This window comes from Patiria miniata, unplaced genomic scaffold (assembly GCF_015706575.1).
Source record: "Patiria miniata isolate m_02_andy unplaced genomic scaffold, ASM1570657v1 HiC_scaffold_30, whole genome shotgun sequence".
Lineage (NCBI taxonomy): Eukaryota > Metazoa > Echinodermata > Asteroidea > Valvatida > Asterinidae > Patiria > Patiria miniata.
In genome coordinates, this window is record NW_024037070.1 from 8,385,768 (window position 1) to 8,402,396 (window position 16,629).

Below are 16,629 nucleotides of genomic sequence, written 5' to 3' on the forward strand. Positions count from 1 at the left end.
GATTGTGACAAGTAATCATGGCAATGTCTTGAAACTGTTTACCAACCTATCAAGTGATGGCAGGTTCACAATTAATCCTCCTGTTGACTTTTTCATTAAATCAACCATTAAAATAGGTCTCCTGCCCTGGACATCCAAAATTTAATCACCAAAATGCTCTTTGAGTTTATAATTTGAAAGCTTTGAGATTGATGTTCCATTAGAGAAAATTGCGCATCTGATTCCCTCTGAAGATTTGAGTGCCACTAATACATCAACCAAAGTACATACTGTACCATACATCTTTTTTTTATTCTTAATTTAATTGAAATTCAAAATATTGTATTCCTCTACATTTGAGTGGCAAGTTTTGGGTGGTGCCTTTATGTTCTCTCATCAGAATTGATTTTAACATTTTATTGATAATATGGATGGGACACAGCCCGCAAAGTACGCACAAGTTGGTTTATTCTGAATCTGCTCAAAGCAATAGCGTCTTCTCGTGAAGTAGTATTAACTACTGAGACACTGCACTGGAGCGACTCTCTGGAGGTAGTTACTGTAAGAAGGGATAGAACACTTTGAACAAGCACGACAGCAGGAGGAAAAGTGCAAACGGGCCTTCAGAAAAGAGCAAGAAAAAAAAACAGCTCCAAAGATGTCGAGTTACGGTACCTCAGGACTTTCCTGCTATGTATGTGGCTGATTATGTGGCTCAAGGATCAGGCTATGTCAGCCACTCGGGGTTCGCAGGGACCCAAATGAAAGCCTGCTTGTTAGACGATCATACTCGACCACAAGTGATCGCTGCCGCCGACGATGTTCGGCTTTAATACCTGATGATGAAGCGCATGTCGTCGGGAAAATCACTTTTAATTGTGTTTACCATCCTGTTTTAGATTTGCTCCTCTATGAGATAGGAGGTCCCTATACGGAGATTTAGACAAGTAATCATGGCAGTGTCTTGAAACTGTTTACCGTCCTTTTAAGTGATGGCAGTTTCACAATTGATCACCATGTTGACTTTTTCATTAAATCAACCATTAAAATGGGTCTCCTGCCCTGGACATCCAAAATTTAATCACCAAAATGCTCTTTGAGTTTATAATTTGAAAGCTTTGAGATTGATGTTCCATTAGAGAAAATTGCGCATCTGATTCCCTCTCAAGATTTGAGTGTCACTAATACATCAACCAAAGTACATACCATACATCTGTTGTAACCTTTTAATGTAATTGAAATCACAGAGCATTGTATTCCTCTACATTTGAGTGGCAAGTTTAGGGTGGTGCCTTTGTGTTCTCTCACCATATGATCAGAATTGACTTTTGCATTTTATTGACAATATGGATGGAACACAGCGCGAAAAGTACACACAAGTTGTGTTATTCCGAATGGGCACGTTGTGTCTTCACGTGAGCGTCGGGTGTTGTCGACATTTTAATGAAACCAAGGATTCCAGCTCAAAAGATTGAAGAAATCTGCAGAGAGGAGGCAGTGAGAAGAAATTATAGTTATAGAGGCGGGAAGAAAACACTAGAAGAATATTCTGGGGAAAACCCACAGAATCAGGTAGGGACTGCAAACCCAATCCGTACAGGTACAATGTAAGTGGTCTGGGTAGGAATCGAACCCAGGCCATAGCGCTGGGAGGCAAGGACAGTAACCATAATTTCACCAACCTGACTCCCCAAGACATTCGAATGTCTTTCCAGTGGTCTCCCCCAACTCTCCCTTTCTGACAATCGAAGTTAAAGGGATAATCCAGCATTTGCAAACATCAAAAAATAAAACTACCAAATCATTTTGAAATACCTTGCTGGACTGTTAGTGAATGACAGTGTAAAGCATCCTGTAAAATCATGGCACCTGGTATACTGTCATTTTCAAGAAAAGTGGTATTTTTGTATCAATTTCCAATGCTGATTGGCCGATCAGCGTTGGAAAAAAACTGGCTTTTTTTTCAAATACTGGCCCCAGTTGACCATCGCACTTGTTTGCAATCGATTACACACCTATGAACGGGTACAAGCCAGCTAGCCTGGTCCCCTGACCTTACAATTCCCAAATATATGTTAACTGCTCTGTTTCTTCTTAAATGGAGTCAGGGAACCAGACTACAGGAAAATGATTGTTTTTCTTGGTTTTTATAGCATATTCGAACCCAAAACCTCCAAAAAGTCAGTGTAACTATATTTGCTATATATTTCCAACACCCCAATTCCATCCATTTCTGAAAATTACAGCAAAAGCAAATGATGTATATTCCCTTTAAGAGTTTATTGTGAACATTTTAACTTTAATACTTGAAATCAAAGTCTGAAAACTTTGGGGATTTTCAATTGGATGAGACCACTTCATACAAGGAGCCTCTTTCATTGTGGCTCATTATTTTCTTAACCTCTTGGTGATTTTCTTGAATGTCCAACAGCAAAAGCTGAAGGAGGAGAAGGAAGCCAAGCGAGCTCACTTGGACTCCCGTCATGAATTCATCATTGATGCCACGGCAGCGAGTCTCAGTCTGGACAAGACAGAGGTGGAGGATGCCATCTTGGAAGGAAACACTGTAAGTTGTAAAACATTACTACCAAATAAGAGTGATCTTCAAAGTTTGGCTCCCGTTGCTCTGAACACAAGCCATGTAGTGCTCAGAAGATCACGTGAGCATTTCCAGCATTATGCAATCTCTGTGACGGAGCCAAAAAAAAAAGTCTCCGGTTTCTGGTATGCGCGCGCGTCGCCGTAGCCATGCGCGTCGGCAAAATGAACAGTTTTTTTTTCAATGAAAGATGATGTCTCAAAACCGCCAAACTCACTGGTTTGACTGGAATCCTGCTGCTGCACAATTTTAACGCGTTTTTAGATTGGGTTATGGTCGAGAATAAGCTTTATGTGGCCTCTCTGGACTCCCATATATTTGCACTAAGTTTAGTCGGGCACCATTTGCAGTCATCAGCCGACATTTGAAGCAAAAAATCAGGTTAAAAAAAAAAAAAGCAGCGTCGCCGCACCACTTTTTGGGCAAGCTCCATACCAGAAACCAGAGACTTTTTTTTTGTGGCCTTAAGAGCCCAAGGAATAAACCTGAAAATGTATTGGTCTACTGGTATATTTCCATCATCTTGTAATGGTCAAGGAGATTACAGACTACGAGTTTTGGATCATCAATTTGAATCATTTATTAGATATTTATGTTTTATTGTCTGGGGCAAGACACTCAACTACAACCTCTCATTATGCTAGAATTGCCCATTTGCGCAAGTATTTCGTTCTTCATTTTTCTTCAAAGGTAGCTTTATTTTCCACTACAAAATGTGGGTTTCTAGATATTTCCTTCGCGATCAAATTTTAGTAGCTAACCTCTTGCGGTTAGTTTTTAGCCAGAGATGTCACCCTTGCAAAGGGATGATCAATTTGCCAGCAATAGATCTAATAACTTTCTTCTTTTTTTAAAGCGAAGTCAGTTTTCATGATTGATGCTTGTATTTGTCTTTGAACAGATTGAGAAGATGGATAAATTCTTTGACTCGGAGGCCTCCAGCCACCTCATGTTCTTCTATCAGGAGATGGACATGTCCCAAGAAACAGGTTGGTCGTTATCATGGCATATATGAAAGCAGGACTGATTACAAAAATTGTAAAAACTTAAATACTGATTTATAAGTTGGTAAAGGGGGCATTGCAATACATTTGCATTCTGTACTGTATTAGAAGTCTGCTGTTCAAAGAAGTATTGCTAGTTGTAATAAAAATCCTAATAATTCACACATATTTTTGCAGTGAGGTGTCCTCATAGCAGTAGTAACTACACACATGAGTGACAAAGTTGATAGATTTTGTTTTATTAAATTTGTTTTAACCTTTTTTTTGTGATGGCTTGCCTTTTTTTGTAGGTGGCAAACATCCCTGGATTCAAGATGGAGGAACAGGTAAAGTTTTTGATTTGATTTGATTTATTCGCAATTTCCACATAATAATGATACAGATTAGTTAAGATTTAACAAGAAAAAAAATATTGAGACCTGTAAATTAAAGGTTCCCCATTCAGTGGAAAAAGCAGGGATAACGCAAACAAGTTCTAAAAATGTATATCCATTTTATAAAGTGATGGCCCTGTTGCCACATCTTTAGCTCTTTACTGTTTCCTTTTGAATCGTATTAACACCCAAAACTAACAAGAGATGGGCACAAACTTATCTAAAAGTTCATCAATTTATGCTTTTGTTTTAATAACCTATCATAGGAAGCCTTTTTTCCTTTGAAGTGAGATGGTTAAGAAAGGAAGTGCAAGTTTTAGAAGCAGATGAACACCCAAGAGGACAAAACGAATAAAAAAAACCCTCACAGTCAAGCAGAGACGAAGATGAAATAATTGAACCCGTGCCTAGTAACTGAGAATGCTAAGAACTTGCCAGGTGTTGAGGTGTCTTGACAAATCGTTAATTATTCTGAGACCATGTTCTTGTTCAGGAGAGCCGATGAGGTTGGGTCCAGCAAGCGTCAAGTCGGGCAAGACCGGCAAACCTAAGCTGTTTGTAACGGACGGTGTGGACGCACCGTTGTGTGGCATCTGCGTGTTCTTCCTACGAGCCAATCCTAGCAAGCCTATCACTGCAGAAAACGTCCATAAAGTAAGTCTGTTGATTCGTGACAGAGGTAACTAACAAACCCTCATGTAAGGACTCATTGCACATTGTAGCCTCAGTGGATAAAATGCACAAAGTGATGTCATCCCCCCCCCAAAAAAAATTTGCTAGTTTCTTTTGTTTGTTGCAACAGACCCCATCCAAATCTCGCATCCAGAGAACATAATGACAGTGGACACAATCATAGCTCAGTTTTGTACTTAGCCACGTCTTGTGAAAGACAAATTTCTCTCTTTATGTATTTATTTATATATTTATTTTGTATTATTTTACCAGGGTAGTCCCATCACTTTTCAATGCACTGTCCTCCCTGAATAGTTTTCCATTTGCATGATGCAAACGTACTTATTAATGTAATTCAAATTTGACTTGAAACCAAACCTTGTTTTTATCAAAAGAAGTCACAAAGTCAATCATTCTGAATTGAATTTATTTCCTTCTGTGATGATTTTCAGGATTTGATCTTCACTTCGTTGGACACGGGCAGGATTGGCCTACTCCAGGCAATAGAGAGGTACCTGGGCGACATCTTCTTGCCGTTCCTGAAAGGCAACCAGAATGGTTGGGGTCAACTTGGCTCTCAGGTAATCACAACGGGATCAAATTTTGGGTATAAAACGTTGCTAAGAACCAAACAAAATTTGCTTACAAAAATGGGTTGGCAGCCGAGAAGTCATGCAATGTGTATAACCTTAGACGAGTTCTCAACTGATGTTGCTTAACACATACATTTCCTAAGCAAATTTTCTGTTTTGCAGCTGAAATTGGTTCCGTTTTTTTCTTCAGATTTATAATATTGGCCAAAAAACCTGCATACCTTCTGATGACAATTTCTTCAACCATTCTCACTCTATCGCTTCTCCCATTACAGATATAACAAAATAAGATGACTACAACCCCAAAATTGCCCCAAAAATGAAAGGCTTTGATCATTTTATTCCATTAGCCACTAGTAGTTCACAGCGAGCTTGACGTTCTGTTTTGTTTTTGAAAGTACAAATCAATGTACTATTTCAATTTTCTGCACTTTGATTCTTGCAAATTCTAGAAATTATTTGCAAAAGTGTCCGTTGAGTTTTCCAGTTTTGTAAAGTACATTTCTTTATCTTAACATCTTTTTCCTCTCCTGTTGTTTAAAATATTGATTCTTGTGAACAATTAAAAAAAACACCGAACCAAACCCAGCGTGTCTGTTTTTTATCCTAGGCCAATCAGGGAACTCGTAAAGAATTCGTCCAATCGTTGGATGCCTTTGTGACAATCCTCAACGCCGCCCAGGATTCCCTTGAAGAGAGAGTAGAGCTTCGCAAGTGTGAGACGTACGATCTGAGCAAGCTGACCAAGGCTTCAGACTACATCACTGTGGCTAACAGTACCCAGGAGCTGGAGTTGATTGAGGGCATCATGGCGGTGTGGATCAAACAGATCGAACAAGTAAGTGTGGAGATGATTATACTGAACAGTTTAACACTGGAGTTTGATGGAATGTTGCCCAACAACATGATGTTCTATGCCCCGTCAGCTCAGTACTCTCCAACAGCTTCACAGCTTTACTGCACTCTTAATTTATAAGCAGGAGGTTGTGGGTGCAAGTCCCAACGCCAGCGCTTAAAAGGGCTCGTATAATGTAATTTTGTTTAATGCAATCCTTGAAAATGCACCTTTTTGTCCCATTTAACCTAATTTTCATTTTTCATTTTAAGGGCATTTGGGTGCCTTTTTGATTTTTATGCTAATGCAAATATCCATATTCATGAGCAAAAGTGTGATGTCATTTCAGGCAGAAAGCTTAATGTTACAGCTTTTTTAGCACCACAATTTGCCAGAATTTGCGACATTTTGCTGTCGTAAATTTTCTTTCTTTGGTGATTTGTTGTTGTTTCAGTAAGCCAGCAAGCAAAGTTTTCTCACAAATGTTTTCAGTGGGCAACTTTTTTGGGTTCACAATTTCAACAGAAAATCTCAAAACTGAACAGTGTCTTCATTGTTTTCAGTTGAATGATTACATTTTGCAGTGAATAAAAACAAGTATTTGTGCATCCACTTTTTACTATGACATCCTAAATCATCAAATTAGAATTATGTATCGTTAAATATACTCTTAACTTAATCTCACAGGTTTTAACCGAAAGCGAACAAATGCGCAAGGAGGCCGACAACATTGGGCCTCGGGCAGAGCTGGAACATTGGAAGAAGAGAATGGCTCGGTTCAACTACCTGCTGGAGCAGTTGAAGAAACCAGAGGTCAAGGCGGTGCTGGGAGTCCTACAAGCAGCAAAGAGTCGCTCCATCAAGGTAAGTTAAAAATATCAAAATTATGTCCAGGCTTCAACAGGTGTCGTCAAATGATCAACTTACAAAAAATGGGCCAGATTTGCCTTTTGGAGGGGTAATTTTACTACTTAAATCTCTTGGCGTGACCTAGTATAGACAAATCCAGGTGTGTGATCACTGCATACGCGAAGCCCCTTTCAATGGAGAAACCATTGTGCATGCTATTGTACAAAGCGACTGCCACATGGCGAATTATCTGAGCACTAGTTAGCACAATGCTTTCGCCATTGAAGGGGGCCTTCATGATGGAATTGACAGCGTGCCCGGATTGGTCTATAGCTACAGGCTGCCCAAAGTAGACTTATTTCTCCTGTATATGTTGATGTGCCAAATGTACCTTTTTTCCTTAAATCAGTCTATCGGTTAGCCCTTTGGGACTATTAATTTTCAACCAGTTCTTTTCCCTTTATCTATGTTGTATTTGTGTGTTACACAGTGGTTGTATGTTTTACTCTGTTGTTCATTTATTCCAGACTTGGATGGATCTAGATCGACGCATCACAGACGCTGCCAATGAAGCTAAGGACAATGTGAAATTCCTGTACACGCTGGATAAATTCTGTGATCCTCTCTACAACAGTGATCCTGTAAGTCCGGATTCTGTTGAATTTGTTTTCATTCCTTTTTTTTTTTTAATAATTAAAAATATTAAAAAATTTAAATTATATTTCTATATACAACATCATCCGCAGTAAATAATGGAAAAATCTGCTGTTAACAGGACAGTTTTGTGTAATTCATGGTTATGTGCATTCCTGTTTCATAAAGACGTGTCAAACAGATGTGTTTATTAACATTCACTTTTAAAAAATGGTGTCAAACATGCATGCATATTTCTTCTCATTGATGAACCAGTAAAGACACGCAAACACCAATATTTTCGCTATTAAAAAAATCTTTCAAAGTGCAATTATTCGCTCATTCATTAGGCCACGAGACCACGTGGCAGCCGATATCAGCACACATTCTTCGCTCGTACCCACCGCCCAAACAGGGCGCTGAGAAGGGCTAAACCACCCCAGTATCCTGTTGTTCGGTCCTCTGTCCTCACAGGTACTCATTCATCCTGGGTGGAGAGAGGCAATTGTAGTTAAGTGTCTTGCCCAAGGGCACAAACACCATGGTCCTGGCAGGTTTTGGACCCATGCACCATCATACATGAGTCAAACACCGTAACCACTGGACCAGATAACAGAGGACCCTTTAGAGTTCCTGCATGAGAATAGCTAACCACATCATTTGATTTAAAAAAAACTCTGCAATTTGTACAACAAAATTATTGTCAAACAGCTTAGTAATTTTAACGAAACTTTTTTTCCCCCCAGACTTGTTTCTAAAGCCTTGTATTCTACTGATTTTTGTTTCCATTTTTAGATTGGAATGATTGAAACCATTCCCGGCCTGATCAACGCAATCCGCATGATCCACAGCATATCACGATTCTACAATACCTCTGAAAGGATGACCTCACTCTTCGTCAAGGTACAGTGCTTTCAGTTCCTACTTCCACCTTCTCGACTAGAAAGGCAACATGCTTAAACTATTCTGAACAATTACTAGCTCATCATACGTTTGTGACGTGCAAGATTAAAAAGTGTATGTTGTACAGCTGTAAATTTGCAAATGTTCATTTTACATCGTAATTGAAGATGTATGAAAATGGTTTATAAGTTTAGTATCGATTGAATTTCATGTTTTGCTCATAGATTTGGATGGATTCTGATAGTTTTCAAGTTAATAAAGTACAAAGGAGTTTACAGTGAGTCAAGTTAACTGCCAGTTTCTTTATTTTGGGGGAGTTCTTTAAATGGTGAAAACGTACACATGAAGAACCCATTTTTAAATGAATCCTTACTGACATCGTGTTAACAGGTAACCAACCAAATGATCACATCGTGCAAGGCTTACATCAGCGAGCGGGGTACCATGAATGTTTGGGACCAGCCAACGGAAGAACTGATCCCCAAACTCAAGGCATGCATCCACCTGAACCACGAGTACCAGCGACACTTCCAACGCACTAAGCAGAAGCTGGAGACCATGCCCAACGAGCGGCAGTTTGAGTTCTCCGAGATGTACATCTTTGGCAAGTTTGACACCTTCGAGCGCCGTCTGCAGAAGATCATTGACATGTTTGATACCATGGAGATGTATTCGCATCTGGCTGAGACACGGATTGAGGGTAAGGAGACATTGATTTGGTTTGAATGAAGGAAATTACAGGACTGTTTTCTCTGCCTTTTAAAACAGCTCAGTGTAATGCTCTATCATGATTTTTAAATAACATGGACTAGGTTTGTTATTTGTTTTTGTTTTGGCATAAAAGTATTAATAATCAGTTCTTCGTTCAGTCTTGTTTTCTTAATACTTAAAGTCTACATTTTTAATCAATTAAGAAAAAGTTTCTGAAAGCTGTGAAGAAGACAGTCAGAGTTCATTAGTTCAAGTCTTTGGTCAAATTTTGCTTGATCCTTTAAATTATTTAGATTTTTCAGTCATGTGTCATTTAAGTGTTCTCCTTATTCTTTAATTAATTTTCAAAGATATACAATAAGAATCTGTGTCGGTTATTGTTTTGACTAGAAAAAGTAGGGAACCTGAGGATTGAGGGAATAATGGATAGCCAAAGAACCAATGGTTTGCTGCCAAACGTTGAAGAGCAACAGGCCTCACATGTGAAGGGAAAATCAAAAGTTTCACTGAAAAAAATAATGTGTGGATAATCAGAACAGGAGAAGAGATTTGGGCAATTCCAGTTTTATGCAGTGTCCGAGACACATCTTTTAAGAGCTCAGTGAATAAATATGGAAATGTATTTTTCAAATTTTACTCATCCATCATCTAATAATGGTTTAATAAGGAGATTACAGAGTAGGATCAGTTCTCTGAATCGTTAATTAGATATCATGGTTAATTAGCTCCGTCTAAACATTACAATTCCTTTCATAACGCTAGAATTGCCCAGTTACATGCTGCCTTCCCCTGAATTCACTATCAGTGAATCCTCTTGAAATGGTAAATGAAAAGTTGAACAACCTTGCTTGGAAAAGTTCCCCAATCCGTCTCCCATCTGCCTTGAGTCCATCTGCAAAAGTGACAGACGACAAGCTGTGTGATGAACGCACTGACATAATCTACTTAACAATTCAGAACATGAGGTTTTGTCGTTTGTCAGCGGAAAACAAAGAGGAAATTGTTGAATAGATGCTGTGGCCATCACATGGCTATCGCTACATGAATGGACAGTTACATAGAGACCACCTGTAGTCTAGCAGGAGGCAGGATGTCATTGATGTATCAATCTGTCAGAAAAGGCTTGAAAAACACCTGTCAATCTTCAATATTTCATCCGGTTGAAACACAACTTTTTGAAAACAATCCAAGCTTTGACATTTTAAATGCATTGGGAGAGGGATTCAACTTATATGAATTTAAAGCACTGTGAATAGTCATGAAGAAAAACAACAACAAAAGAGTTGTTGAGTTAGCACTGTTTGACTGACCAAAGAGTTTACCAAAAGGCCTTTCCAAGAATTTGTTTGTCACTGTTCATGCTTAACCCTAACTCCATCAATATCCATTGCCCCATTTGGTGGGATTTTGGCAGATAAGCCATGTGTACCAAGTCCATCAAAATCCACCAGCACCAGTGGTGGATTTCAATGGATTTGGTCGTTTGGCTTTATGTATAGCAGAGTCAGTGATGGATTTTGACAGACTTGGAACTCTACTCAGTAAAACTCAGTAGGGAGTTAGGGTTAAGGTTGAAAATTTCATGTTATTTTTCACTAAGGCCTGAAACGACTGAAAAAAGTACGCTGTGTTCTTTAGAGAAAGTTCAGAATATTACCTGGCGTGCTTTTACAACTGTTCTGCTTTGGTTGAAGTTTTCTTTTTCAGCCTCTGCCGTGTACTGTTTTTCTCTGCCATTTTAAAAGTGAGCCTCTTTCATCTTTTGCCACAGGCATGGAAATTATGGCCAACAAGTTTGTGGTGATCTACACCTCCATGAAGAAGAAACCCTACGATCTGTTGGATCAACGCAAGACGGACTACGACAACGATTACCAAGACTTCAAGAGGAGTATCGGAGAGTTGCAAGTAAGTGTTTTTAAAGAAAATCTTAAAGAGAATATTCAGACCTTCTCTGTTGTACTTCCTCTTATTTATTCTTTCCGTCAAGCAATCTGAATTTGAAGTTGGGCCGGGGATTGTAACAGACTGGAAATGTTCTTCTTACTTTGCAAAGCTTGTTTGGTAACACTTTGTTTATTTATACAGGCACAAATCAAGGCTTTCATGGACGCTACATTCGACAAGATCTATAATGTGCCCAGGGCCCTGCAACTTATCAAGAAGTTTGAGAGGTAAAGGATTGCTATCTTTTCAATTAAACTGTTGTTTCCATGCTAGTGGATATTTCTGTCAGTTGTCTACAGATTGTCACTGTTATGGACTTAATCATATCACTGAGATGTGAGTGCTTTAACCAGTTCATGTCGGATGACGTTTATACACGCAAAGGTTTTGCGGTATTCGTAACGGATGACAGATAAACTCGCAACGAGTGAGGCGGGAAAATCTTTCTGTGACCCACTTGCAGCAAGCGAGGCCGGAAATATCAGGGTGTGTTACCTGCAGATGACGCCCTGAACCAATCTAGCATCGACGTTTGTGAAAAACAATCCTGAGCCTGGGTCCGGTCAATGTCAAAATAATCCCATTGCAACGTGGTCAAAAGATTTGTTGAACCACTGCATCCATGCAGTGTGTATGGTTTAGAGGTCAAAATAGCATGACAAACTTGAGAATTTGGTGGGTTGGCACACATCATGACCCTTGACCTTTATTCAACTTTCATTTTCTGTTGTATGGATGTCTCTTATGGACAAAATTGAGTTTATTGAACACGACACAGTAGTGATCACAGTGTTGGCATTAATATAAAACTAGCTTTGTTGAGCCTTTGAATCATTCTGTTGTATCAGATACTATTATGGAGCGGAGTTGAAAAGATTAAATAAATTCCTGAAAATAAAATATATTTTGTCGTGTCTTACTTTTCTTTTCCCGACCTCAGGATAACCATCACTGGCCTGGGCATCACTGAGAGGTACGCCCTCATCCTTTCCCGTTTCGGCCGTGAGATTGAAAACACCTCCCGGAACTACCAGCGTCACAAGAACGAGCCGCCGGTAGCCCGCGACCTGCCCCCCATCGCCGGCAAGATCACCTGGGCGCGGCAGATGTTCCAGCGCATCCAGGAACCCATGGAGGTCTTCCAGACTATGCCTCACTTACTCCAAGGAGCTGAGGCGAAGCGTATCATCAAGAATTACAACAAACTGGCTAAGGTCCTGATGGAGTTTGAGGTGTTGTATCACCGGGCCTGGCTCAGACAGGTAAAGATGAGTTATTATCACAAGGCTGTCACATGTCACAATGCAAGACCAGTGTTGTAATCGACTGTAGGGGTGTGCATTAATGGGTAGTACGGGAATCGGATACTCGATTGAAAACAACACGGGTACCCGGGTATTCGTGAAAGAAACCAACCCCCAAATTTAAATCTCAGAAGTTGCTGTACAGACTGTTCATAAATGTCTGCATGATAATACTATACCACATCGATGTGTTACTACAAGATACAAGTGTGTATAGAGTTAGCTCAATACATGTAGTTTAATGGTGTATTTTAGCAATGGTGTATTTTAGCAATTAATGGTTAAATTAGCAAGTGTCATAAACGTGAATCTGTTTTGTTTTTCCATATAGATGGGTTTTCATTTTGAAATTTCTCCACATAGACATTCAAAACCAGTTTCTTCATTGTCTGAGAAGTTACTAAGTAATATTAAAGTTGGTTACGGTAGGTAGGTAGTCTGCTATTCATAATCACTCTTGGAGGACGACTGCATTAAGGAGTGCATCAGAATTATAAAATCATAGACGTCAGATGTAACAGGGACAGAAAAAAGTGGACCCCAAATTTATGGAATGACCCGTATACTGTATACTTAGTTTGTGCGAAAAAAAGTCAAACTTTCCATCAAAAGTCATGACATGTCATTTGAAAAGTCTAGATCATAAAAGAAGTGAGATGCATGTCTCTTAAAAATGTAAAAAAAAATTGAGAAATCTCATTTTAACTTCGGCTTACCTTTTTGTTTTCTTCTGATTTCTGCCGCTACAGGTTGAAGCCATCAAGTCCGGTCTCCACGCCTCCCTCTTGGTCAGTCACCCAGAGACCAACGAACTCTTCGTGAACTTTGACCCTCAGATCCTGACCCTGATCAGGGAGACGGAGTGCATGAGCCGTCTGGGTCTTGACATCCCGCTGGCTGCTCGGGCCATCAGACAGAAACAGGGAACCTTCAAAGAAAACTTCAATAAATTACAGGTAGGAAGGAATTCTCAGGATCATTGTTTTGTTTCTTATGTCCGTCACAAGAATCAAAGTGTGCAACAGGGTTTTGCACAACACAAGATCTTTAAGATATATAAGATACAATGTCTAAAATGTTTACTTATGTCATGATAATAAAAATGGGAAGAGTTTACAGCCATTTTAAATATTTCCTCCTATTACTGCGTTGAAAATGTGGTTACTTATAATCATTGTCAGCACAAGCTTCAGAAGCATTTTTTAAGGGGGAAGATTTGGGTTGTTTTCTTGAGGGGAAAATATACTATTGCAGCATTTCAAAGTGAAGGAATGTCACTTTTTATGCAAATTGAAATTAATTTCACGCTCTTCACACATCTTCAGATGCACTCTCTTTACCCCGTAGTTTGAGATTTTAAATAGAACCATTCTGCGTGAGAAGGTTTATACATAATTTGTTTTGTCCTTTCTTCTTGCGTCCCCTTTAGTTGCTGATGGAGGAGAACAAGCGAGTGCGTGCCAAGATTCACCCCGTCTTTGAGCCCTTGATGCTACCTCATATCAACAAGCTAGACAACGTGATCGAGCCAGGACTGACTATGCTGTCATGGACTAGCATGAATATTGATAGCTATGTGGAATCTGTCTACAAATCATTAGGTAAGATAGGTGTCTGTTCAAGTTACAGCAAGTTCAATTAACCCTTTAGCAACTGTACTACATTAACCCTAACGTCCTAGGGCTCTTTGGGGGTCAAGGACCAGAAATGCATACTACAGGTTACTACTGAGTAGTATTTTGTAGCTTTAGGTGAGGTTAGGACACTCAAGGGCTAAATAGCTCAAGAAACTTATGAAGGAAGGTTCTCATTATAAGAATCGGGCTCTAAAAGAATAAGAGCTGTAATCAAGTCATTGCCCGAACACTTGTGCCCTTAAGCAAGGCACTTAACCATTATTGCTTCGTCCTTCGGATGGGACGTTAAGCCGGAGGTCCCGTGTGTTGTATAAGGCCTAACGCACGTAAAAGAACCCAGTAACACTTATCGCTAAAGGAAGGGGTTTGCCCCGGTGTTTCTGGCCTCCTAGTTATACTCCCTTGTGGAAGTCCTTAGGAGAAGAACCAACCAAGTAAGTACCAAGTTAAAGCATGCATTTTCTCTTCATTTTTAAGGTGAGTTGGAGCTGTTGATGGACCGAGCCAACGACCTGTGCCAGTTCCGTATCAATGCAGTCCTGTTGGACATGAGCACCACTCCGCTGTGTGAACTGCCTGAGGATGAACCCTGGACCATTGATCAGTTCTTACAGAACACACAGGTTGGTACTTACAACTTGAATTGTGATAATAGAACATTGCTTATCCTGAATAAGTTATCCAATGAATGATACGTGAAGCAATGGAGTTATTAGAGGATCAAAACTTTCCAGGGATTGAAATTTGCTAATACAGGAACTTGTGACAAATTTCAAGAAGTTCCTCAACACAGAAAATATTGGCTTAGCTAAAACAGGTTTCCATTCAAAATGTCTTGTGATTCATACTACTAACGACGTCAGAATGGAACAATATCTTTGCTAAGCATACTCATAACATTGGGCCCTGGCTTTTCAAAGCTGTTTCTTGTCAGAAAAATGCTGCATATGCTAACTTTTGATTTAATATTATGGAACAAGTATAAAAAAAACCCAGATTGTACTCTCATTTGAATGTTGTAAGCACATTAGACTCCCAATTTGATGTTCCTTGGGGAGTATTCGAATTGCGAAGTCCTAAAAAAAATTCTGCTTTGTGGAAGACTGAGAGAAATGTTGACAGCAGTTTCCTGTTTATCGTCCGAATTTGTTCCAAATTTAATGATGCGTTTTGTTTGGATGTAGGATCTGTGTAACCGTGGCGCCATCACCATACAGAACAAGAGTACTCAGGTCGAAGAGGCAGCCAATGAGGTCATTAATATGCTAATGAGCTTTGAAGAAGAGAAAGAAGAGGAAGAAGAGGACGAAGAGGAGAAAGAGAAGGATGTCACTGAAGAAAGTAAGACATCTTGTAAAGGGATTATGAAATCTGGGCCTGCTTCAGGTCTGGCTTAATCTGTGCCTTCAAAATTATGAAGACGCCTTCAAAGTCCAAACAAAATTAAAGACATATTGGAACTTTAGCATCATGTTTGAGGATCTAAAGTTCTTAAAGAAGATCAAGGCCTATTGAGCTGGAGACACCCCCCTCCCCAAGACAAAGGCTTCAAATCTTCTGAAGGTGAAGCTTGAGACAAAGCCACGGTTTCAGAAATGTCTGTTGTAGATTCAATTGTCAAAAAGGTAACTGGCCACTTTCCGTGTGGTAAGTGATGTGCATGGTTTCCATTTGATTCTTGTTTAGCAAGAAAATTTACTTGCAAAATTATCTTTTAAACAGTTTCAAGAAATTTCTTTCTGAAGAGTTGCTTGAAACTGTCACTTAATTTGAATACAAGGCTTCTTTGACTCACAATTAAGTTTTTTTCGTACTTCTTGCTTAGGGCCTGACCTTTATGAACATTCAGTATTCACGTAACACAAAATGGGACGAGTTGGAATTGAGCCAACACTGGTATGACTCTCTGGAATTCTCTTTCTGGAGATTCGAATCCTTATCCCGTTGATTTCTGTATTTAACTGAATATTGATGAAAAGAGACCCCAGTCAGTTTCGCATGGTGATGATTTTTGATGTAAAAATATTTGTCTTGATAGATGGGGAGAAGCGTCATACCAGCCCTACCCCGTCCCGCCTGAGTGCTCGCAGCACGTCTCGTAGCCTAGGCAGTGGTGGCCGATCTCGAGCCCACTCCGCCGCCGCGATGAACGTCGCCAAACGTAAACGAGAGATGCAGGAGAACTTGGAGGAGGTAGCCCAAGAACTGCTGGCTCACTTCAACCATCGGAACCTGGACGCTTTGCTCAAAGTGACTCGGCAGACGTTGGACTCCATCCGCAAGAGAGTGACTAGCAGCTCTCACATGAGTTACATTGGTGAGTCATGGACTATAAACCCTTTCACTCAGACACTTGGGGTATCCACAGGCTTCAGCGTGTGTGTTGTTAAAAGTATTGGAGATCTAGAGGATGTTTGTATAGAACATGGCACTGAAGAAGTATTGACAGTGCTGAAAGGGTGCAGACAGGCCTTTAAAAAATGGATTTGTATCACAACGAGCTACCAATTGTTTGACTCAGAAAAGCCACTTAACATTTTACGTTCCTGGAGTACATTTTCCATCATTTATTACTTACATGTATTACCA

General features: G+C 39.8%; 1 protein-coding gene across 2 annotated transcripts in view; it reads left to right on the forward strand.

Annotated features, from left to right (window-relative positions):
- LOC119739282 (dynein heavy chain 5, axonemal-like) overlaps window positions 1-16,629 on the forward strand; it is a 38,898-nt gene that overhangs the window by 13,889 nt on the left and 8,380 nt on the right. For both annotated transcript variants that reach the window (XM_038214156.1, XM_038214157.1), the window contains exons 2-19: window positions 2,411-2,545; window positions 3,480-3,567; window positions 3,873-3,908; window positions 4,450-4,610; window positions 5,081-5,209; window positions 5,832-6,059; window positions 6,744-6,920; window positions 7,433-7,546; window positions 8,334-8,441; window positions 8,832-9,141; window positions 10,924-11,060; window positions 11,241-11,326; window positions 12,040-12,361; window positions 13,153-13,359; window positions 13,833-14,004; window positions 14,518-14,663; window positions 15,225-15,381; window positions 16,079-16,357. In XM_038214156.1, the coding sequence (XP_038070084.1) occupies window positions 2,411-2,545; window positions 3,480-3,567; window positions 3,873-3,908; window positions 4,450-4,610; window positions 5,081-5,209; window positions 5,832-6,059; window positions 6,744-6,920; window positions 7,433-7,546; window positions 8,334-8,441; window positions 8,832-9,141; window positions 10,924-11,060; window positions 11,241-11,326; window positions 12,040-12,361; window positions 13,153-13,359; window positions 13,833-14,004; window positions 14,518-14,663; window positions 15,225-15,381; window positions 16,079-16,357 (2,992 nt within the window). The remainder of the gene's footprint in view (window positions 1-2,410; window positions 2,546-3,479; window positions 3,568-3,872; window positions 3,909-4,449; window positions 4,611-5,080; window positions 5,210-5,831; window positions 6,060-6,743; window positions 6,921-7,432; window positions 7,547-8,333; window positions 8,442-8,831; window positions 9,142-10,923; window positions 11,061-11,240; window positions 11,327-12,039; window positions 12,362-13,152; window positions 13,360-13,832; window positions 14,005-14,517; window positions 14,664-15,224; window positions 15,382-16,078; window positions 16,358-16,629) is intronic.